The sequence below is a fragment of the Dermacentor variabilis genome, chromosome 3 (assembly GCF_050947875.1).
Source record: "Dermacentor variabilis isolate Ectoservices chromosome 3, ASM5094787v1, whole genome shotgun sequence".
NCBI lineage: Eukaryota > Metazoa > Arthropoda > Arachnida > Ixodida > Ixodidae > Dermacentor > Dermacentor variabilis.
In genome coordinates, this window is record NC_134570.1 from 14,512,407 (window position 1) to 14,537,930 (window position 25,524).

The 25,524-nt window shown below is 49.2% G+C and overlaps 2 protein-coding genes across 3 annotated transcripts in view; one reads left to right on the top strand and one right to left on the bottom strand.

Moving 5' to 3' along the window:
• Rim2 (replication in mitochondria 2) overlaps window positions 1-4,067 on the top strand; it is an 84,619-nt gene extending 80,552 nt beyond the window's left edge. Inside the window, exon 7 of the mRNA XM_075684242.1 lies at window positions 3,768-4,067. Coding sequence (XP_075540357.1) covers window positions 3,768-3,991 — 224 coding nt within the window. The 3' untranslated portion in view covers window positions 3,992-4,067. The remainder of the gene's footprint in view (window positions 1-3,767) is intronic.
• The window catches only part of Swip-1 (EF-hand domain-containing protein D2 homolog Swip-1), a 116,481-nt gene that overhangs the window by 14,506 nt on the left and 76,451 nt on the right, over window positions 1-25,524 (bottom strand). For both annotated transcript variants that reach the window (XM_075684243.1, XM_075684244.1), the window contains exon 3: window positions 9,719-9,853. In XM_075684243.1, coding sequence (XP_075540358.1) covers window positions 9,719-9,853 — 135 coding nt within the window. The remainder of the gene's footprint in view (window positions 1-9,718; window positions 9,854-25,524) is intronic.

Consider the following 25,524-nt stretch of genomic DNA (forward strand, 5'->3'; position numbering starts at 1 on the left):
GGTGCGAGTTGTCATATAGCGCGACGGGCTTTCGTGTCGAAAGCACCGACAAAATCAGCGTGCCGACAGTGATAGCGCTTGATTGAACCCTGCGTGATCAGCCGTCGAACCGGCAACGCGATAGCTGCAGCTCATTCACTTGTACATATAATTATTCGCGCTCAAAATTCGTCGACATGCCTTCGAAGTTGAAATGAACGAGCTTCAGTCCTCTCAAGCCGTGCGCGTGAAGTTTGAGTCAATGTTGATGCTGTTTAGCGAAGTTTGGGTTAAGCCTGACCCCGTCGAATTCGTGCACCCGCTACCGATGGAGCTGGACTTTTAAAAAAATAAGCAGTTCCTTTCGTAAAGATAGGTTGCGGCCCTGTAGCGATTTGGTATCTACTCTTCATTTCGCACAACATGTACATAGTAAGCGGCAAGCGGCGACACAGCGCTGTGCCAACATCTTGTACTTTGGTCACCGTTCTCGAGCGCTGCCGGTTGCATTCCCGTAAATGGCGGGTCTGTGTGTGTTGTTATGCTGACATTTCTTAATTCCACAGAAGCATTGTTTACCTCTGCGTCAAACAGGAAAGAAGAGACAGTGCATTCGATACAGCAGCATAAACTCGCTCAGTTGCCAACGGTGTCAGCGATCGCATCCGCCTTTTCGCGAGAGAACTGCACGGCATATAAGTGGGGACTTATGCCGAGCACAGTTGTCTCTGATAATACTTTATAGCACGCGGAAACTGTAAGTATGGTGAAGTTAAACAAAACCGAGAATCAGTAGTAACAGCCCGTAATATATATGCGTATTGATCAAAGTTGCAGTTTAAGGGACTCGGCCGCTCATGCTGACTCGTCTGTATGTTTTGCTACGTTTTGAGATTATTTCACATCAGCGATGCGCCGTTTCTACAATAACCGAAGCTAACAGCGATATGAAGCAGTATATATATATAGATGTAAACAAATTCACCGCTTTAGCAAATCCACGTGTAAGGCTGCGCTCGAAGGTTTCTTGAAACTGCGAAATGTTTAGTGAATGGGCAAAAGGAATACAAAAAGCGATGTGCAATCGCAGACATCAGCTACAACGAACTAAAGGCGGCCGTGTCGGCAGACGGAACTCAGCGTGCCTTTATCGACAGCGCTGTTACCTCAACAGCGCGCTTGGGCATATGTTCACCCACTATATACTCGATGGGTAAACGACATGCTGCCCCGGAGAAACCAATACTAATTAATCGCGATTTACGAACCGCACAACCGACGCACACTCAACATGGGCGCAGGTACACAAATCAACAGGCGAAATTTCCGACACCCTTCCAAAACGTTTCCAGCGGCGTGCGTCAGAAGGCAGCACAGGAACATGAAAGAGGCGGAATTTATACCTGAAGGTGAAAGTGGCAATGCAGCTTTCTATGCAGAGGTCCTGAAAGATCGTGTGTGCCACGTGTGACCTAGAAGGGCGCTGCGGATTCTGCGCGACAGTAGTTATGCCCCTCCCCCTCCCACAGTGCAAGCTTTCGTCGATGGTGGGTGACCAGGTTAGGGGCTGTGCTGGCGGAACACCGAGGTTATGCTCATCGGACTTGGGCCCCCTGCAAAAATGCAAACCGGTGCTCCGGGAGCGGCGAGTCGCGGGGACATGTGACAACAATGCAAACGGAAACGACATCGCTGCTGAAGCACTTGACAGAAGAGGACTTGAGCAATTGAAGAAAAGGGAGACAATGTATTGTTTGTAATGGGAAGTATTATCTGAAAGCTTGTGAAATTACTTTTTTTTTTAACGTACTGCACGAACTTTCGGGATAGGCGTTATCATGTTTCTATGAATACACTAACAAGAACGAGCGAAAAGCAAAGGCAGGGAGGTTAACCAAAGAAATCTACAATTTGCCACCGCGTACAGGGGTAGCCAACCGGCACAAGGTAGTCTTTTACGCAAGGAAATTGTATGATTTAGTGCAGTGGCGAATTCGCACGAGCCATATACGGCAATAATTTGCCTTGCACGCGTCTCTGCAGAGCGGCCAGGTGACATACGGTGCAATGGACGGCGACTGAATTTCGGAAATGCGTTGCACTCGCGCATCAGCAGCATGGGACATGTGTTCACACTGAAGTCGGGCAATTCAATTGCACCTCCATTCACGCATGATTTGTCGGCTAAAAAGGAAATCGCTATTTGCTGTGCATTTGTTTCAGTCTTTTTTTTCAAGACACTCGCGATAACCGAGCGAGAGGAACGCTCTGCGGACCGTTCTCCCGCGTGCCGTCGGCACTGCTCGCCGCGGCGCGCACAGAGCTCGCAGGGCGCTCCAGCGCGGGCGGTGTCCGCGGCGGCAGTCACACGCGAAGCACGGAAACGGGGCGACAAGGGCGGCCCTACCGGACGCTACCGCGACTGGCGGCCCTCGTCCTGTGCGGAGGCCGCCTTTTCCTCATTCCGCGTGCCTTGCGCGTTAATGCCCGTGCAGAAGAGCCCGCCGCCGCATTCGGAACACGCGGAGGACGAAAAGAAAGAAACGCGAGATTCTGGCTGCTTTCCGAAGCTGAACCGAAAATCCACGCCTCTCATTGCGATGCGTCGTTCTGTGGCGCGTATAATGCATGCGACTGCGCGCGCGTGCCATGAGCGGCGCGAATGCCGAGCTGCAGAGCGCCGGGCTGCTCGCCTTGACCGCGACCTGCAAGTTCGAGCTGGCAACTTGGCGGTGTAGCAAGTGTTAAGGACGCTGCCCCGAGGCGTCGGACTGCCTCGGCTGACCACACGCGCGATCCGGAAGCTTCGCCCGCGCTATAGAGATTTGTTTGTAAGCGCCTGCCCGTGTCGCTGGGCTGTTTCCGGATTCTTCGCCGGTCACGGACCAGTGCTTCCAAAGCTATGTCTCCGCTATCCTTCCCTACCAAAATTTATTTCTTTCTCCACTTTTCCTTCTTCCTCTCTTTCTTTCTATATCTTTCTGGGTACGGGAGAAATTCTGTTTATCGCGCTGTGCATAGCTGCTCGCGTTTTCCGCTTGTTGGGTAGAAAGGCGTTTCCTGCTGTCTTTCTCTTGAGTCCCTGTGCGCGCTTATCTTTCTTAGTTTCACCAAAGCTGAAGAAGGCCTCCCGCGAGCTCTAACGGCCCTGAGTGACGCAGTTAACTGTACCTTACGTATTCTAGAGAAAAAAAGTACACACGGTCCGCAAAGCACGGCCCTATGCGATGGAGTACAGGCGACGCAACACCCATTTCCTCTCGCAAGCGCTGCACGTAGCTGTGTACAGTATATCACGCACTGGACGCACCGCGCAACGCTGATCCTGGACAGCTTCCATTAGCCATGCAGTAGATGTCGACATGCGAAAGAAGTACCGATAAAAAGTTCGCCCAAAAGCAAGGGTCACGATATAATCGCCGAAAAATTATACGAACTATGCGAACGGAATCTGCGTCTGCTTCTGTCTGTCTGTGTCTGTCTGTCTGTCTGTCTGTCTTTCTTTCTTTCTTATTTTAGAGCTCACACGCGCCCGCCGTTCGAGTAAACATGACCACGTGAATTCATCAGAATGGTACTGTCCAAATAGACATCCTCAATTCCAACTAACAACCTTCAGAAGTCGATAAAGGGGAATGCAGCCGAATGTCAGTTGATGTGAAAGTGGCATTGTGCATCGTATCGTACCTACATGTCTTCCAACTAATGGTGGATGGATGGATATATGTTTGTTGTGAGGCACGATCACCGTTGAACGCAGGATGCTCATCGCTTTCCTAACCTTCCAGATGCTGCCGTACTGGTCTTGTGCTGGTACATGCCCTACCCCAGAACCCCTTCTGCAAACGGGATCGCCTCCCCTGAATCCACCACTACCCTGGGCTGCCCGTCCGCCTTTCGTCACCGAAACCGTGAAGACAAGTCCAGTTTTAGCGGCAGAAGCTTCGTTCACCTGGCAACACCGTACGAAGGCGACGTCACCAGTCACAAGGTCAAGCCAGGCAGTATTTAATCGGCGTGGCAAAGCTGATCAGCTGGGGCACGACACCGTTGAACGCAGGATGCTCATCGCTTTCCTAACACTCCAGGTTAGTTACTTACAAAATACTAAGGAATTTCGTAGCGATAATCGTTGTGTCTTCGCGGTGTCGTGCCCTTGCGACTTGAAATGGTGTAGAGTACTATGAAGCTGTTGCCTTTGTGCTTCTGTCCGATCTAATCCTCTTGCTCTCTGGAGGTGTTGAAGTTAACCCCGGCCCCGACAGAGACACCGTTTCTTCCCTTGCCCAGACGATCAAATAACTAAAAGAAATAATGTCAGAAATACGTACCAATATAAGTGAGCTCAGAGAAGCCAACGTTCTCAAAGACAACACAATTGCTGTACTGACAAAACGTATTTCTGTGCTAGAAAACGACCATCAGGACGAAGTAATTGCGACTCGACAGAATGATGCCCTCAAAGAGATAGCGCTGGAAATGCATCTAGAACCAAGCGCTATTGGACGTGCTCATCGCACAGGCAAATACCGTCCTGAAAGAAAACGCCCGATAATTATCAAGCTGGCTCTTTTCAAATCAAAGGAAAACATTCTGACCCGCCGTGGTTGCTCAGTGGCTATGGTGTTGGGCTGCTGAGCACGAGGTCGCGGGATCGAATCCCGGCCACGGCGGCCGCATTTCGATGGGGGCGAAAACACCCGTGTACTTAGATTTAGGTGCACGTTAAAGAACCCCAGGTGGTCTAAATTTCCGGAGTCCTCCACTACGGCGTGCCTCATAATCAGAAAGTGGTTTTGGCACGTAAAACCCCATAATTTAATTTTTTTTAAAGACATTCTGGCCTGTGGGCGGAAACTAAAGGCAACAAACTTCGCTATACGTGAAGATTTCGCTCCTGCTACTCGCATCGCACGTTCTAAATTGTTAGATTTCATACGACCACAAAACTGTGCGTTCAAACTACAAGTAGACAAGTTGCTTGTCAACAATAAGCGCTATCACTACGACCCTACTTCTGACAGCGTGATTGAGGCTACGAGACCATTCATAAAGGCGCATGGAAACAGCGCACCCCAAATAACAAGAAACGAAAACGCGCAATGACGGACAACGAAGCTTATCAGTCCAACCTCATCCCGCAATCGTCCCTCATCTTTAACTCTCATTAACATAGCCTTCACTAACATGCGCAGTTTGCTACCCAAACGAGAACAACTTTGCATCTTCACTCACGACATCGATGCCGACATCATAGTATTAACTGAAACGCGGCTAAATGGAGACGTAAGAGATAGCGAAATTTTCCCTCCAAATTCCGGCTATGCTCTGTATCGCCATGATCGGAGCAACCGAAGAGGAGGGGGTGTTCTATTAGCTATCAGAAACACCTTCTCATCTTCCCTGATCAGTCGGGATGACAATCTCGAGCTATTGTGGACTTGCGCTTACAACTGGTGCTGGAAAGACAAGTTTTGGCGTGTGCTACAGGCCGCCGGGCAGCCGTCCGTCATTCTGCGATTCACTCCGTCGAGCACGAACCGACATCACTGACGAATTCCCTGACGCATCTATTCACCTCTTTGGCGATTTCAATTACTGCTTCTGTAACCAACAGGTCACCGTTATCGGAAGCTAAACAATTTATTGATCTTATTCTAGACTTCAACCCGCATCAGGTGATATCATGTCCTACAAGAGGGGATAACACCCTTGACCTTATGCTCACATCTTGCCCTGAGAGCTCAGAGAGCGTTACCACACTACCTGGTCTTAGCGATCACAACCTCATCCATATCTGCATGACAATAGCACTTAAGAAAAAGTCACCCACAACAAAAATAATAAAAGATTACAGAAGCGCGGACTTTGACGCCATAAATAACGAACTCCAAAAATTTTTTTTAAATGATTTTCAGCAGTCTTACTTATCAAGAACTGTCGACAGCAACTGGGAATGTATTGCTCAACCTGGAAGCTAGATACATTCCAACAGTTCTAATCCGACTCTAACAATGAATGGTTTAACAAACGGCTCAAAGCTCTCCTTACTAAAAAGAAAAGGCTTTACCGAAAAGCCAAACTTACAAATAACTCAAAAACATGGGGAAAATACGAACTGTGCGCTAACTAATATATTCAGGAGCTGACGATAGCCAAAGATAACTTCTTTAATCATGACATTCTGGCGATTCTACGATCAAACCCCAATAAATTCTGGCGCTTACTTTGAGTAAAGACCCATACTAGACAGATTGAACTAACAGATCCGGATGGTAATCTCATTAACTCTTAGAAATGCGCGTCAGCTCTTAACGACTACTTCACCTCAGTTTTCTCCAACACTAATGACACCCCCATTGAACCAAGACCACCACTCCCAGTAAAATTAATACCAGACATCAAGATCAACCCTGATGGCATATGTAGCCTCATTAATTCACTAAAACTAACCACCTCAGCTGGGTGTGATAGAATTAACGCCAAAATACTAGTTAACACCAGTAACATTTCTAGCCAGCTATACTACATCTAATATTTACGCAATCCTTAAAGACTGAAAGTTTGCCCGACGACTGGAAAAAGGCCCACTTCGTACCAATCTTCAAGACTGGCGACCGCTCCCGTGCTATAAATTATCGCTCAATTTCTCTGACCAGCATTCCTTCTAAACTTCTAGAACATATAATCTCATCCAACCTAATGTCTCACCTGGAATCTATCAACTTCTTTTACCCTCAACAGCACGGCTTCAGAAAACTATTTTCATGCGAGACCCAACTCGCCGAGTTCACCCATGACATCCTGCATTTCATGGACCTTCGTTTGCAGATTGATGCCATTTTCTTGGATTACTCAAAAGCATTCGACCGCGTTTCCGACATCACCTATACTTCAAAAACTCGCACTTATCGGAATCCCAAATAGCTTGCTTACCTGGCTTGAACACTTTTTAAAAGGGCGCACACAGTTTACCTCTGCAAATAACCATAATTGATCTCTTAGCAGCGTAACATCGGGTGTGCCACAGGGCGCTGGTTTATCGCCTCTACTTTTCCTCATCTACATCAATGACTTACCTGCTAACATTAAAAATAAATTACGTCTTTTCGCGTACGACTGTGTCCTATTTTCCCAATCAAGGGCTGGAATGAAAACACCGCAGTACAACAGGATCTCGATTCCATCACAGTATGGTGCGAGAAATCGTACATGCCGCTTAACCTTACTAAATGCAAAGCTCTGTCATTCACCCGCCAGCACAGCTTAACCAGCCACACCTACACAATAAATTCAGTTCCTATCAATCATGCCCCGTCTTACAAATATCTCGGCGTTCACATGACATCGACACTATCATGGGCAACTCATATTGACACCATCTGTTCTAATGCTTCACGCACCCTTGGATATTTAAAATGCAACCTGAAAGCCGCATCACTAGAAATAAAAAAAAGCTAGCATATCTAACATTCGTTCGTCCGCAGTTACAATATGCGTCATCTATCTGGCACCCTTCCCAATCATATCTAACCTATGACATAGAAGCAATACAAAATCGCGCTGCTCGCGTTATAACTTCCAATTACTCTCGTGATACCAGCATAACCGCACTAAAACGTACACTTGAACTACCATCACTTGCTTCCCGCCTGATCATCTCTCGACTCTGCTTGCTTCGCACCTTTTATTATCATCCACACTCCAGGCATTCCCTGTTAAATCCACCCTTACGTACATGTCCTCTCGCTTAAGCCACAGTCGTCCCATAGCAAACATTAACACCCGATCATCTGCCATGCACACTTCATTTTTCCCCGACGCCCCCAATAACCCATTGGAACCATCTCCCAGAAGATATCGTGTCATGCACTGACCGTAAAACGTTCCGCGAAATGTTAAATAACCACACTGCTTAATTACCGATCCCACCTACCCTTACTTTCGCACGATGTTCCTTTTTTTTCACAATTGTTTCTGGCATGTATTTGTTTATTTTTGTTTCTTTACTGTTCTGTACATTTCTCCTAACATTGTTACAAGGATTAAAGCCCTCCCTTATGTAATGCCTCCGGGCCTTTAAGGTGAAAATAAATGAAATGAAATGTTTATTTTTACGATAACGATGGCTTAATTCTTAGCCTGTTTTGTAAAGGGAATGGGGGGAAGGAAATAAATTGGGCCACTGGAACTTTACCGCGGCCACAGAGCTGGAGCAGCTAGAGTCCGCGTGCGAGAAAGAAAGAAAGCGCCTGGCGAGTCATCTTTTCACTGAGGCTGTCGGTGGCCACATTGGCAGAACCGACCCGAGGAAAACACAGCGGCGACTCCACGCGGTGGTGCGAGCGGCAGTCACCACCATCAGCCTGGTTACGCCCACTGCAGGGCAAAGGCCTCTCCCATACTTCAACAACCCCGGTCATGTACTAATTGGGGCCATGCCGCCCCCTGCTACGCTTCCCTTCCCTTGGAATCCACTCCGTAACCCTTAATGACCATCGGTTATCTTCCCTCCTCATTGCATGTCCTGCCCATGCCCCGATTTCTTTTTCTTGATTTCAACTAAGATGTCATTAACTCGCGTTCTTTCCCTCACCCAATCTGCTCTTTTCTTATCCCTTAACGTTACACTCATCATTCTTCTTTCCATAGCTGGTTGCGTCGTCCTCAATTTAGGTAGAACTCTTTTCGTAAGCCTCCAGGTTTCTGTCCCGTAGGTGAGTACTGGTAAGACACAGCTATTATACACTTTTCTCTTGAGGGATAATGGCAACTTGCTGTTCATGATCTGAGAATGCCTGCCAAACGCATCCCAGCCCATTCTTATTCTTCTGATTATTTCCGTCTGATGATCCGGATCCGCCGTCACTACCTGCCCTAAGTAGATGTATTCCCTTACCACTTCCAGTGCCTCGCTACCTATAGTAAATTGCAGGTCTCTTCCGAGACTGTTAAACATTACTTTAGTTTTCTGCAGATTAATTTTTAGACCCACTCTTCTGCTTTGCCTTTCCAGGTCAGTGAGCATGCGTTGCAATTGGTCCCCTGAGTTACTAAGCAAGGCAATATCATCAGCGAATCGCAAGTTACTAAGGTATTTTCCATTAATTTTTATCCCCAATTCTTCCCAATCCAGGTCTCTGAATACCTCCTGTAAACACGCTGTGAATAGCATTGGAGAGATCGTATCTCCCTGCCTGACCCCTTTCTTTATTGGGATTTTGTTGCTTTCTTTATGGAGGACTATGGTGGCTGTGGAGCCGTTATAGATATCTTTCAGTATTTTCACATACGGCTCGTCTACGGCAGTGCTTGGCAGGAATACATTGAAGGCGACGATTACAGGGAGGATCGTTTCATCGCGTGCTGTCGAGAAAAATTCCTTTTAACGGTGCGAAAACAGACACCACACAGAGAACACGACACACGCGCGCTTGTGTGTGTCTTGTTCCGGTGTCACACGACCACTTTCGATCGCGTTCAAGCCCGATCCGGATCGAAATTCTCGAACACGATTGGCTCCCTCGCGCAGCTATCCCAAAGGCACTAATCGCGACCGAAAAATTCGATCTGGATCGGGCTTGATCGCGATCAAAAGTTCATACTGTGACATCCGTATCGTTCTCTGTGCGCGCGGTGTTACAAACAATACACAGTGAACCAAACCAACTTGTCCAGCGGCATGTCCTTTTGGGAACAAGTTAGCCCGTGCGATAAACGGGACCAGCTGCCTTCGTACCTTGGCCTCGAAGAAGTTCTTCGCGCCCCCAACGCCTGCCTTCTCCACGTCGATGCTCGTCAGCCGCGCAAGTGCGCTGAGGCCGCCGTCCGTGCTCAGCTCGCCGTCACGCGCCTTCTTGAAGATCAGCAAGAACTGCGAGAAGGATCACGACTGTGAACACAAAGTATATTCGCAAAGATGGTATTGGCCGACGTGGCCAGAGAGGTGCATGACATTCTCTATCAGAGACGGAACTGCAAGACAGGTTAGACTGTAATGGCATCATATAGAGAATCACCTCCAGCTTTAGCAGTGCACAAGGCGACCATGAACGGTCTTTTCTAGTTTTGTAATGTGCGAAGAAGTGTACTTCGACAACTTGCCTAAGTGTGTGCAAGCGTTGTGCCACTTGCTCATTTCCACGTAGCCCAATGTCATCATCAATGTTGTTAAACTTTATCCGACGAGTATAAACCCTTATCAACCCTTATAGGTCGTTATCAGCCTTATCAGATTAGATCCGAGCCTTATCAACCCTTATCGGTCGGTATCAGCCTTATATCTCAATCGATCCGATCCTTATCAACTCTCATATGTCTTTATCAAGCTTATCGGACATAATCCGACCCTTATCAACTCTTAAGGGTCCTTATCAACTTTATCGGACTTGATCCGATCGTTACCAACCCATATCGGTGATTATTAACCTTATCAGAATTGCTCCGACCATTATAAGCCCTAATCACTCTTTTAGCACCTTATCCATTCGCGTCGAACGATTATCTACCGTGATAAGCCCCATATAACCCTTTATCACTCCTTATCTCATTGACTTATATGTCAGTGTTGCGCGACGTGAAACGCGTAAACCCTCAGAGATTGGCGGCATTTCGGTTGGTGAAGAGATGCCCCAACGGAAGGCGCATTCCGTGACCACAGAAGCGCATCGGAGAGGTGGCGTGTTTCGCGCTACGCGTAAGGGCCGCCCCCGTGTAAGGGCCGCACTCCCACTTTGGAGGGCAAAATTTTAGGAAAAAATTCAAAACGCCCTACCGAAAAACGAAGTTAGTTCCGTTGCCGCTAGATGACGCTAGCTGCTTTACCATCGACGTCGCTCACTGCAGGCCGGCGCCGCCGCGTCGTTATTTCTTTGTCTGGCGCGTCGTTGCGCTGTGTTGGCAGTGTTTGCCGTCATATCGGTGGCATTTCGCCTCTGGAGAAGGGAGCGCTGTTTGGGTCGGCGCTGGTCAGGGACGATGGCCCGGCAACGGAGGTCATTTACAGCCTTGTGTCATTTGCGCCTTTATTGCCCTCTGCTACAGTTGCGGAAACAGCACGACCCTTTAGCGGGCTTTCATCGGCTGGTTCATGTAAGGTTCGCACTCAGCCAAAATTCTAGAAAAAAAGTGCGGCCCTTACACGAATATATACGGCAAATTTTCGTAAAATTGCACTTTTCCTGATGTATGCAATGCTCTAAGACGGCTCTACATATGTTCCTAGAGATGGCTTTTATTCCACCATCACCAAATCTTTCAAGAAAGTAGGGGTGTTTTTCCAATACGAATCGAATACGAATAAGGCGAAAAACTGTCTTCGAATATCGAATATATCTATAGTATTAAAAAATTGCGAAGCGCGGTAACAATAGCTTTATTACCCTTTTAAAAATAATATTGTATTTTACAAGGGTGCTTCAGGTTAAAGAGGCACTCATTATAGGCAATGCACTCAGGTAATGTCAGGTAATGCTCTCAGTCAGGAAAGACGCTTATTACAGGTTATCGGGAAGGACAATTAACTGCTCAACATGTTAAGAAAGTAAGCGCTCGCTATGCACTGTAACAATATTTCCACCAGTAGAAAAGACTCTTTCACTAGGAACTGAGGTGGCAGGGATGGCAAAGTACTCCTGAGCGAGTGTACCTAGAAGCGGGTACTTGAAGCGGCCAATGGACTGCCACCACTCACAAGGATTCTTGCCCCTTTCCAGAAGAGGTTTTTCCGTATAGTCTGTAACTTGCCTCTCAGGGACAGATGCCAAATGTGTCTTCTCTCTGTTCATCACTAGATCAACAAAAGCATATATCCATACACTGATGCCACCAGTGGATACAAAGTCGACGCTGGCACGGCAGTGTCCCTACTTGTTTCCACGTCAGCTGCCTGGAGCTCTCTTGTCACAAGGCCTTTCAGCCAGATCATCTGACCAGATGCCTGATGAACTGTGGCCTTAAAGGGCGGAACAAAAAACATGGCCACGCTGGCCACTTCGTCAAATTCGCACCCCGCAAAACGGGTCTTGACACATTTTGCAAGATTCGTAGCAAACCCTGAGTTGCCTTTTCAACTTTCCAGGCAATGCAGCACTCCAAAAATAATTGGAATTTGACATGGCAAGGAGAGGTACTTTTCATCACTTATAGGGACACTAAGAATAACATTAAGTCAACGTGGACTGTTGAAATACCGTCCCAGAAACCTCGAAACGCTTGTTTCATGCGAAGAAGAGACTTATTTTAAGAGAAAATGCGTTCTGAAGCGTCCGCGTACCTCTAGCGCAGTTCAAATCGCCCGCCCTCCGATCGAGAAGTGGCGACGTCATGGTCTCATAGTGACGTTGCGCCGTCGGTGACTAAAACGGCGCCCGCAGACGGCGCTACGGTTTTTCTGCGCAAAACGCAAACGTGCGGCTAGAAACAGAGCCAAGACAGAGCCGACAGCAACGCGAAAGCGGAACTATGGTGGCTAGCGATAGGGAAAGCGCGCGATGATAAGCTGGCTCTTTATTTTATGACCGCAACTTTGACGCTCGTTGCAATGGACGACCCTGACAACGACACATTGGCTCGCGATGCTGGGCTCGACTTCAGCGATTTAAGCACTGATGAACGTGACCTGCTGCTGAGGGCTTGCGCTGCCGGCGTCGTTGCGTACTACTACGACGGCAACTGTATGTCATGGCTGTACATATTCGCACATTTGTAGCATTTCCTTCGTTAAAACCAAATGCCGCACTCACCGCCCCGTCTTCGACCTGCAGTTGTTGTTACGCTTCGGAGAATGCAGGCAAGACCGACGGAACGTACAGCGCTAGTTCCAAATGCAAGTTTCGCGAGCCAGCAGAACCAGCGCAGCACGACGCGATAACGAAACGACCGACTTCTAAGCGCGCGCGGCGCAGAGTCGAGCGAAAACGAAACCTTTCTAACACCCATACTACTGAAGGGTAACGTCAAATTGTTATTTTTTCTTAGAATCGAACAGAAGTAGATAAGCAGCATTTTCTTCCGTCTTATAACCTAATAAGATGATCTTTTTAATACGTGTAGTTGAGTGCTAGTGACATAAATTATGATGAGGAGTGCCTTCGTCATCGGGCTAGCACCGGAATGCCGTTGGGGGGCAGTGTTGCCAGGTTTGGCTATGGGCGCTATTCTGGGGCGCTCATGGAGGAAGGAAACTAACGAGAGGCCCTACCCCCTCCGTGCGCTAGGGGAAAAGTGTGGAGGAAATGACGTAGTAGGTTCTCCTTTGTTTTGCTGTTTTTTTTATTTCTTTGCTGTAGTGGCCCCGCCTTTCGGGCCACAATGGCGGCTTTGTTATTGTTCTGTGCACTCACACGTGTAGCTCCGTAGGTTTCGTACCGTGGCAAAGGCGCCGTGCGGGCAGGTTTGCGTTGGTGTCCGTGTTTTGTTGCGCTGCGTTATCTGGACCGTGCTCTACGGTATGTTGCTGTGGCCAGGTGGGACAAGAGGAACTAAAGTTCGTGAAACTCATTATCCGTCACTTCTTCGAAAGCGTATCGCATTTCCAGCCGTGGTCGACATCGAAAGAACAACGCCAAGCAGACGACGAAGGCAAGCAATAGCCTCCGAAGCAACCAACGCACCCGCGCGCGACGCCCGCACGTCTCCGGGGACGCGCGACCGGCGCGCGCGGCCAGGTTCGCAAGCCAACAGCCAAGCCACAGCAACGGAACCCAAAGCGGACTAACCCTTCTCCGGTTCCTACGACCGGTTCGCTTTGAAGATGATTGACAGATGCGTGACGTATTCGAAAATTGCGATACCGCCCCGCTGCCTCTGACGACCTGTGACGTAATCAAAATTTTGGCCAATCAGGTGAGGCCAAAGGAACGGTTCCCCAACCGAACCGTTATAAGATTCGGCCCCAGAATAGCGCCCCAGGGGTGCTATTCTCGACACGCATGGCGGCCACGGCCGCCGTTATCCACCATGTTTACTCTCTGATTGGCTGTGTAGAGCTCACGTGCCTTAAAATTTGTGCCGGGAAGCAGAAGTATTGCAAAATGCAATTTCGCGTTTTCATCAAGATGACGAAACGTGACGTGGAGCTGCAAATTTTATGGACTAATACATTTTTTTTGGTCCTTGGCAGATATATTGTGATGTTAGCGCTTCAAAAAGAATGTGAGCGGTAGCATGAAGAAGCCAGTGCAATGCATCTGCAATTGCGCGAATATGTGGTGGCGATCCAATATATGCGCCATGCCAGCTTGCTGATTAGCTGAAGGAATATCTCGTGAGGAGCGTCACAGGAAGGACTGTTTCGTAAACGTCATTTTGACGAAGCGTGACGTTGCTCTGGGCCGCCATTGCTGAGATTTTCTGCCATAATTTTTGCTGCGACGAGCCGCACGAATTATGCTAATGAGCAGCCATATGCAATGGCAGCCGAGAGGAATGCGTACCGCCACATTTTCCCCGTCGTTTGGCACCACGAAAATCTTTTGTTCATAACGCGTGCTCATAGTATTTGCATCGCTCTCGGGTGGTGTTGGCATTTGTGTTTGGGGCCATCATTTTTTAAAAGAACGCGTTTATACGAAATAATATTGGTTGAACATAGCAAACATTCGGCAATGCTGTCCACTTTTCACTGCTGCATTTGTATTGTAATCAAGATTAATGCCTTTTCGCACAATCAAAAGTTATGACAACGGCCTCTTTCTAATTTATATAAAGAAACATAGGCAAGACGGCGCCTTCAAGTTTCCTCCCTCGGTGCGAGTAACCAGCGAAATGAACAAGAGATGGCAGCGCCGGCGCTTGCGTCGCTCTAGTGGATATCTCTGGCGCGCGCAACGCTATCGGTGATATTTGGCCGTTTCTCAGCGAGCCGAGTCGGGCTGAGTCACTTGCGTTTCACGAGATAGCGATAACGTGGCCTAGAACGTGCGCGCATCACCACTGGTAGGTCGCGTACTTTGTCTCAAGCAAGAAAACAAGAGCGTTGGCGCCAACATGCAATGACTCATTCCATTTTCCGGGGACACGCATCCTAGCTATTGAAGCAGACGACGGCTTGAACGCAGCAGACGATGGAAGCGAGAAGCGTTTTCGACGGAATAATTATACGCTTTCAGATAGCTGCTTTATTTTTACTGCGGAGGAAAACTGTTTTGCTTTACCGATAACGCTACATTAAGTGCCTTCATTTCAGTTTCTTAGGCGAATCGTCAAGTTGGCGTCACGTTACGTGAGCAAAACGGGGCCACGAGCGCCATTTTGTTTGCGTCGCGCCTACGTCACGCATCGAAGAAAATGGCGGAATGTCCAGAATAGCGCCCTTGGGCTACATAATAAAAATTTTGGCGTCGACTTGGGCGAATTGGCTACGTGGCTATATTTGGGCTACTGAAAATCTGCGACTTGGCTTTGTTTGGGCTATGAGTGCCGCCTTAATCCACGCCCCAGAGGTGACTCTCATGCAGTAGAAACAAACCTCGCAGGCTATGTTTTAGCTGGCAGAGCCGGCAGCGCATCTGTGCATGTGTGCGCGCAATTCCCCCCTCCCCTCCCCCTCAGTGCATCGTTCTCTGAGCCGATGATTCTATCCTTGACGCACTTAAATTTACACCGCGCTTCACCGTGCTAACATTTACGCCAGCAATGTCGTCTCATCTTCGTCTTACCCGACACCCAATCACCGGGCACAGGGATGAGCCTGGGAGTGGAGGGTGCTTCACAGTTCACTGCACTAACATGGTTATGCTCAGAAACGGAGAGCAATAAGGTTGGGCGATCGTGGCGCCGGCATGAAAGAAGGGAAGCACGGGTCATGCTCCAGTGTGTCCATGGCGAAGGCGTGTCGTTGAAGTATCGCGCTGGGCACAGCTTTCGACCGTGTCCGCGTTTCTCGCGGTAAGCTTTTTACTCTCATTTTCATTTGCGTGCGAAATGAACTTTAACGCGATAGCGTTAAGGGCTCCGTGTCGCGAAAAATCCGGCGTCGGCGCCGTTGTCGTGTGAGAAAACTGATCCCGAATCACGTAGGCCTTTGGCTGGCGCATATGCGTTACTGAAATAATTGATTTTCTCAAAGTAAAACGCGTCAGAAAATTCGTAAAGTACAACCTACACTGAACCTACAGACATGGCAGCGTCGAATTGTAATTTGAATATACGAGACAACGTATGTTTGTTACGCGGAACCTCGAACACAAACCCCTTTTCCAGCTGCCGTTCGACGTCTTAGTGGGAGGGCGATGATTTGGGCTGGTTGGTTTCCCACGAGAATGCGTCGTGCAGCGCGAAGCGGGGCACAGGAAAAAACGAGGACAAGCGGTTACTGCCAAGTGGGAGCGGCGCGCCCCGCTCGGTTCCATGCAACACCAGCCAGGTGGCACTAGCATCCGTGGCAGCGCCTGCCGTGAGGGTGGAATGAAGAGAACCAAAAAGCTCGCCTTCGTGCATATTGTTCACCTCCAGCGTTAGCAGGTAAACATTATGGTTGCATACGCTGCAGTTGCCGGGAAACGTGGAAAACAGTCAGGGATCTTTGAATGCTATCACGTTCCACTCTTAAATGTGAATATTAAAGAGCTGAGAACCAATTTTCATGGTACCTATTTTTGAATGCAATGGAAGGTTTACCGGTCAGAGTGTGTAATCAAGAAGTGGTAACGCGAAAAAGACCGTGGAACATTTTTATCAGATTTTTTTTATCTGCAGTGAGGATGTAGTCTTTCACTGTCAGCTCGCTGAAAGTGGTGATAGGTGAGCGCGATAGTGATTCTACGCCGGCATTAGTGGGAGGCAGATGACAAGTGCGGCCGTAATTGTGACAAAGTATTTTGTCTAGCAATTCGACGTTCCTGCGATTGATCTTTTCCGAAGTGTGAAGCAATTCTGCGGTAATAGCTACGTGTTTTCATTGTTTCTGTCCAACTGCTTTGGTATTTAAACACTCAAAGCGAAACCAATCGGATTGAAAACTAAACGACTATTTTACACGTGATACGCAGTTCAGCGTGTTGCCGTAGGTTGCCGTAGTTGCCGTGTGCTTTTGATTTCCGAAGCATAGAATAAAGCGCAAGTGTCTAATATTATAGCAACTGCAATTTTAAACAATAATTATGTTGTACTTAATAACAGACGACTTACACTAATCTCATAGACTACATACGAAGTACCAAGATTGCATTGCCAGGCCTCCCCACTTACTGGCCTTTGAGATTTTCTTTGCCAATTTAAAATTATAATCGCCAGTGGCGTAGCAACAGGTGGGGCCGGGGGGCCGTGGGCCCCGTGGGCCCCGGGTGCAAGGGGCCAGTGGGAGGGGGGGGGTGTCATATACGCCTGAAGACACCCCTCTTTCCGCCGGCTTGACTGGGCGCAAATTGCAAAGAATGCCCCGGCATCCAGTACCCCGAGCTCATGCACTCGATGCGTTGCGCCGCAGAATTGTCGGCTGCAGCTCTATCAACACCCCACGAAATAACTGCACGAATGTGCGGGCTAAAAAATTCAATTCGCGAAATGGTCGCTAAACTACTCGCCTTAGCGGAACGTTTCTTGTGGGGTGCGCTCGTGCTGTGCGTTCATGCTGGGAGCAGGAGTCGCTAAACATACAGTGAGGCGTTGTAAGGCGTTGGGGCTCTTGGGTCCCTCTTCCGTTCAGAACGCGCAGCGAAGACGGACAAAGACAGCAGCAAGAGGGCGTTCAACCAGCGCGCCCGGCGCTCGCGTTTACGGCGAAGCGTTCGTTGAGAGCGACGTTGCATAAGTGGGGCCGTCAAAAGTCGCGAATGGGATTCTCTGGATCGTCTACAGACTCGGTTCGGCCGAAGAGTTTGGCGGCGTATGACTCGACAGGCTGTAGTCGCGGGCCCGCCGCGATGTCCGGCTCGCTTTTTCTTCCCCTCTCCCGCTCGCTCCGAGAAGCCGCTGCGAAACCTGCCGTTGTGCGCTTTCCTTCTTACCCTCGAAAGTTTCAGAAAACTGTTGTTGTTGTGTGACTTCATGTCACAAGTACAGTGTCTGTATCAGCTGCACAGAATTTTATAAAAGAAAGGTGAATTTTGTAAGGATATTTCCCGATCGAGATTCTATGAAGTTATGTCTTCTTGTGATTACTAGGAACTCGGCAGCGCGAAAAATATGGCAGATAAGTAATAACCATATCCCTAATAATCCCGTAATTAGTACTTACAGATGAAGCACTTCAATTCGAGAATTGAGGACCCAAAGTCATATTATTAAATCAACAAAAACTTCTTAAACAAAATCGTTTTGGGTGCTACAACCTACAGTACTTTGGCACTGCGGGCGGCGCCCAGTATATCGTAGAAGCGAAAGAAACATGAAATAGTGGACCAGTGACGTTGATCCCTTAATCCTCTCCATAGCGAGTGCAGACCAACAGTAGTGCAAGCTTTCGCTGGCACGGGCTTCATCGCGGCATTTCCTTTCTTTTTTTATGGTGACGCCAAGAATCGACGCGAAGCGTGCTCTATTCTGTTCCCAATCTTGCGGTGGTACCGCAGCTCGGATAATCACGTTTGTCCGTATAGCAGCAAATGAAAACAAGGCTTTATTGATCAGAATGAAGAGAACTCGTAATTGTCATAGCATTGGCGCCCGCGCAGCGGGGAGGCAGGTAGCGTTTTCAAATAGGGTGGGGAGATCAGCGTCACTGACAAACAATTTAATTTTCGTTTTCGTTCAGGGCTGCCCACAGACAAAATACTGCGTGCCATAGTACCTACGACGATTTTTGGGAAGTTGTTGTTGGGCAAGATATGAATGTCGGGCTTCAATTTTGCAAAAGCAATATTGCCGCTAAAATTGGTAATTAAAACTTTATTATAAAGATAATTTTTGTTACTTGTGACGTGAGTGATATTTTCCACGATGCCGCATTTGTATTGGCTGCCAAGCCTTACAGTCTGACAGAAGATGTGCACATGGGCTTATCACACGTTATCAGTGCAGCACCCTGTGTTAGTTGGCGCAGGAAAAACAGCGTGTATATTTGCTGCATTTGCGGTCTCTGGGAAAGAAAGCGAAGGAGAGGGGAAGCCGGGGAACGTGCGCGGTATCCAAGGTGGTTGTACTGGATCTGAAACCCGGAAATTGTCGATATCCTCGCCTTCCTTGACTACATAAGGGGGGGGGGGGAGGGTGACAGAAGACCTATGGGCCCCGGGTGCCAGACGACCTGGCTACGCCACTGATAATCCCTGCTTCAATCCCGAACAACGTGCCTGTTTCTATCACCATAAATCATGACCAGTTCATTTCCATCAACATCTCAGACACATTCTGGCCAGCTGTCCTCCAAGCGTCCTCCAAGTTTTTTGTTCGTGCTAACATTTTAGATTCATTTCGATAGGTTCTCCCTCAGCAGCGATTCGCTGGAACTTGAGTTTTCAGGGCCAACAAAAAAGTGTGCTGTGTGCGAGCATCATGTAGCTGTTGTAGATGTCAAGGGTCGACCGTCACGGCATCACGGACATTTTTTTTTTTTTTTTACGACGGGTTGTACAAAAAGAGATTACCGTGGTCGAATGTGAAAATGTAAATACAGATAAAACTGAAAATAACAATGGCTATATTTGGCTACAAATTTGTTTTGCTCTTTTTGTGTTTGGCTACATTTGGGCTACAGTTTCTCTCGCTTTGGGCTACGCCGCCTTGTCCGACATGGCAACACTGCTGGGGGGTCTCAAATCGTGTCATGCGCTTACCTCAATTTCTCGGTTACTAAAGCTCTGTTCGCGATTATATTCACGCATTAGACGTTCTAGAGCATTGCTTTATCACTTTAACTTGACTTCATGGTAACCGTTAGTGTCCCTTTAAGATCACAGTTGTGTCAAATAAAGATATCTATGCTCGTGTCCGAAGTGGTGAGCTCAAGTGTGATGGACTCTTTGAGTTCAGGGAGCCTCGGTAGCGTGAAGTACTGACTGTTCCATCTTGTGTCAACATCCTGCACAACATAGAGTACGTCTTTGTTCAACTGCCTCTGCAGATCGTTCAGTCTTTTCTGCGCACTAGGGCTATGTTTGTATATAGTATCCTACAATCGCTTTCGCCTGCTTGCAGAGTCTGTTGATTGCCGGAATACACGACATCGCATCGCTGATCGCCAGCTGCAGAGTGTGCGCAAATCAGGCTCGCTGGAGCTATGACACTGTCCTTGCAACCGCTCGGATGTTGCGGCCGCTGTCCGTCACGATGTACTTCATGCAGTCGATTGGTATCTCCCAGTCGGTGCGTAGCTGCTCCAATGAGGCAGCTACGTTCACAGCCGTGTGACTCTCCGGCATATGTCGCGTGCTCAAGGTGAACTGCCTCGAACTTCGCCGCAAGACACGTGAGGCTCACAAAGCCCTCGTTGGCCCGTGGCGCCCAGATGTCGCTGGTGAGAGGCGAGAGCGCTTTTCGCCGCTCGTGTCGTGCCTCTGCCCGTGTTTCGTCGTGCAGGCGCGGAACGAGAACACGCGACAGTTTTGTTCAAGATGGCAGACTGTATAGCACGGTGCTGCTGCCTTCATCAGTGCACTTTGCACTGCTGTACGTGTTTGTATTGTAATAAAGATTAATTGCTTTTCACATCGTCATAGGTTACGAACACGGCGGCTTTTGTTTTTAATTTATAAAAAAAATTACCGACGATTACGTTACTTCCTAATGCGAAATTTGAGCGCAGCAAATAAGCTGTTTCACCTTTTGGATAGATTGAGGCAAAGAAATCGAGCAACACATGTATGCACTATCACAGAATTTTTTTTTATTTTTCACACGTATTCCTTTAACAAAGACTCCGAACGGTAGAGTCTTCTCTGCGACGGCGATGAGCTTCTGCTTCAGCCTCGCTTACTGCTGGTTGCTCTCGACGGCGGCGATGAGCCTCCGCTTCGGCGGTGCGAACGGCAGGGTCTTCTCGGCGGCGGCGATGAGCTTCTGCTTCAGCCTCGCTTACTGCTGGTTGCTCTCGACGGCGGCGATGAGCCTCCGCTTCGGCGGCGCGAACTGCAGGGTCTTCTCGGCGGCGGCGATGAGCTTCTGCTTCAGCCTCGCTTACTGCTGGTTGCTCTCGACGGCGGCGATGAGCCTCCGCTTCGGCGGCGCGAACGGCAGGGTCTTCTCGGCGGCGGCGCTTAGCCTCTGCTTCGGCGACGCGTACTCCTGGATCATCTCGACGGCGGCGACGGTAAGCTTCTGCTTCGGCGGCACGCACCTCTGGATTCTGACGGCGACGGCGCTGGGCCTCTGCTCTGGCAGCTCGTTTAGCAGCAGCAGCAGCAGCAGCAGCAGCAGCAGACGGAGGACTTCCATCGGTCGTCTCGCTCATGGCTCAGAAAGAACTGGCAGATAATTTCGCAGTGGCGAACGGCAGCGGCAATTTCGGCTCGGGCGGTGCACATATACAGATCCGCCGCCACCGATCTGGCTCTCTGATTGCCACCGCACAGGGCGAACGGCAGCGGCAATTTCGGCTCGGGCGGTGCACATATACAGATCCGCCGCCACCGATCTGGCTCTCTGATTGCCACCGCACAGGGGTTGCATTGGAGGAGGAGCGAAGAAAGGAATTAAGTTCGAGCCGGCGCTTTGACAACCGGAGACTCGCAGGAAGAGGGGGGAGGGGGGCGGCGTGTACACCCAGCGGCAAACGATGGGGGCAGAAACGCGCGCAGCAAGCGGACAACACGATAAAGGGAGGAGGGAAGAGATAGCAGCGACTGACTGATGCCGCTGACGCCGATAGTGAGTCAACCCCAGCTGCGGAGTTGGTTTCAGGGACAACGCCGCCGATGCCGACACAAACAATATGATACCCTCGCTTCCGCAGCGCTAAGAACCAGGTCTAGCCGTGGGAAGGTGGTCACGTATTCGTCGACGTGCCGGGGCCTACGTGAAATAACCGGCGCGTCGGCAACTGAAGAGCACCCTATCCGCCACACAAGAACAGGGGGGTGGACCCTTTCCTCCTCTTTCTGCATGGCGGCGACGGTGTTCTATGCAGTCACGTTATCTTGACTCTCTAGCGGCGTCAGCGGCATCCAGCGGTATCAGTCGGTCGCTGCTAGCGCTGGGGGGATGAAAGGGGGGCGGAGCTGGTTACGAGGCCGACGACAACGCCGACGACGACGCGAAACCCAGGAACGGACGCCAAAGAGCTGCGCTCTAAAAAGAAATGAAAGGCAGCGCCGACGCTTGGGTCGCGCAAGCGGATACGTGCGGCGCGAGCAACGCTGTCGATGATGTTCTTCTCAGCCAGCCGAGTCGGGCTGAGTCACTTGCGTTGCGTTTCGCGAGACAGCGATAACACGGCCTAGCAGGTGCGCTCATCACCACTGGTAGATCGCGTATGTTGTCTCAAGGTAGAAAACAAGTGAAAAGGGTGCTTAACTGAGCTAGTTGGTTCATTCTTCGAGGATTGTAGCACCAGAAATTGTGGGACACTACGTCAGGCGTAAAGGAATCGACTCGATCGGTGGTTTCTGACGGTGTTCTAGAAATCTGCCTATCATACTTGAGGTCCTCAGCCCATAAAACGCGTGTGAGTGATTTTGAAGACAGCGTTGTGTGCTGCGCGCCTCGTGGATTCCGCAGTTGCTGCCGCTGATTGGGCAGGCGCAGCCGAATAGCGCCGCTGCACTTCCTTCCCGTCCACAGCGCTCTTTCGAAGTCAACGAACTCGTCTGTCCCGCGGAGTGAACGCGCCCACCGATCAGCAGCAGCCCCACTCGGTGCACAAGACCGCCGTCGTGTAACCTTGTGTATTAGGCGCCGACGGCAGCGGGCTGAATGGCCGACCGTGATTCAGCGCGTACACAGAAGGTTGCGCGCGGTCGCGTGACTAATTCGACACGCGCCGTTCGCTGGCTAGCGCGCACGCCACGGCGGCGAAAGGCGCGTGCGCTGCTGGACGCGCGTCGGGGCTTCCCGGCGCCGATATCTTCGCGCGAGAGAGGAAGCGCGGGAGGAGGAGGCTTCCGCCCCTGCTCGAGCGTGTGTGCGGGTGCCGCCGGAACGCTTCGCGAAACGCGGCGCACTTCCTCTGCGGTTCTTCAAACGGCGGCTGACTGGGCGCGGAGAAGTGCGTCGGATGCGGCTTCCCTTGGCTCGCGAATGTGTATCCGTTCTGAACGCGAATTCCTTTGAGATGTTCTCGAAAGTGGCGGTGGCTCTTCTTGGCGATGTTCTGGTCGAAAAAATTGCGAGGTGCATAGCGAACGCCCAGATGCAGTATGGTCCTTCGCTTTCGGGTAAAACCCGATAACACCCGTTCTTTGCAACGCGAAAAAAACTTGTTCAAATCAGGTTAAATCCGATTTCTCCACGACCTTTGCCCTTTCGTAAAGAACAACAAGAAAGCAAGTAGTCAATATATACGCTATTATAATATTCTTATTATACAAATATGGTGTTACAACTGCAGTGTTCTTCTTATCATTTCTCAGTTGAAGTCTACAGCTACACGTGCCAATCTGATTGCCTATCTTATGTTTTCTTACTTCGTTTCCCTTCACCTCCTTCCTTAACCTGTCTTTACATTCCGACGACCACTGCAAATAAACGCCCATCCTTCCAGCTTGTCAGCGTGTGTCTGCCTCGCCTGCGTCAAGCGCAGTGTCCGACCTTACGACGTAACATGTGGTATACGCCTCCTTTTTGTTTTTCGCACAGCCGAAAGCTGGCATGCTCAAAAATATATTATGTTAAGCGCTCCCCGGCCTTGAGTGGATGAAGGCGGGTTGCTTTTTGAGTAGCCGCGTTTAAATGAATATGACAATAGAGAGTTTTAGAATAGGGGCCCCAATATTTTGGGCGCTCCAAAGACCTTTGCGGGTGTTAGCATTGGGACACGCAGGAGTGAAGAGTTTTCGAATAGGGTTTTACGTTTGCGGATAGCGTCCTGCGCTGACAGCGCCACTACGGCGTCTAAGAAAAGCTATTAGAAATAATTAAATAAAATATACCATTTTATGATAGGAATAATAATTTTGGCTTTCGTGTATTCGCATCTAATTACAATTTAGAGGTTATTCTGTAAGCAGCAAACAATTAGTTGCGCTTAGTTTTGAGCAAACCAACTTTACTAGCCTTCACCAGCCAAGCTTAGCCGTGTTAGGCCTACGAGCCATAACATCCACAATCGAATTCAAAATCAGCGGCGTCTAATGAGTCAATCTTCATAACACACGCTAGTTGAGAGGAAGCGATAACCGCAGTCACTTCTTCTAGCTTGCGAACTTGACGCGTTACCGCGAATCGAACCCAGTTTGGTGCTAGTACATCTAGTACACTGTAGTGCTAGGTTAGAGCCGTCGCTTCGATGGGTGCCGCCATGTTTGTTGACGCAAAGCTTTTGGGAACGCTATTTGAGCTCCCGCTAAGTCGGTGAAGTAGCGTTCCCAACGCAAAACCCAAACGCAGTTTGTGTCTCGCGCATGCGCAGTGGCTTCGACGCTATTTCTTTGGGGCCCCAAAATGTTTGGGGCCCCTATTCTAAAACTCTCTAATGGCACACTGCATAGCGTTTCCGGCACGTCGAATAGTGTAAGCGGCGGTGATGGGCTGGCAAGCGAATTGACGCGCCGCTGACGCAGCCCTACGTGGCGAATGGCGTAGCTGTGAAGTTGAGAGTACGTTTACCCAACTGCGTTATACACTCAAAGAAGGGTGGCTGATTCGTACAGTTGATAACACATTACTGTTGCTGCAAAAGGGTAGACTAGGAGCCAGTAAAACCTTACGACAACAGACGAGGACTGAACGCCTGACAGCTATAGGTCTAGGATGGGCACATAAATGTTCCCAATGCATGTTATAATGCATGCTTCAAGAAGGGTTCCTACAAGTATAAGGAATAACATCGTCCCTCCTGCGAAGCATGTCCGTGTCAACTGTTATTTGTATTTTTTTCCTTGGGTTAAAAAGTGCAGAGAGCAAAGCAAAAATGCACTGCCAAACCCGTCTGTATTTGTTGTTTTTGTTAATTTTTCCTTTTTTATGTATTAATATTGCCTGACAACGAGGACTTGCAGAGATGAGTTCGTCATGCGATTTGCGAGCAGCTCTCTTTGTCCTTCCACGTGCCTGTGAGCGCTTTCGATCGCTCGTTTAATTAGAACGTTCGTGTCCGAAGGGAAGCTATCGCTTGCTTTAATCGTTTGTAGAAGTTGCCAGGAAACTGCCGAACTTCGGAATGCCAGACAAAAAAAAAAAAAAAAAGATGCCCCATTTCTGCTTGGCTTCATGCTGCCAGAGAACAAAACCCCCGATTTCTGCCACGTTTGCCTCTTTCAAATCATCACCCGATTTTAACGCCCCGAATTGCAGAAAATGTAAAATCCGAAAACCAAGAACTCTATAATATACGCCGCGTCACCCGAGGTGGCCTTCCGAGTATGGATCCCCGACAGAACAGCTAGACGATGCGACAACACAAGGCCAACATAGGAACTGTCAACTTCGTTTGTCGCCCACGAAGATTGATCAGCCGTGAGGTGTCCTTGCAGGAAAGCTTTATTCCACCCAAGCTGGGCGTGCATCCCCCCC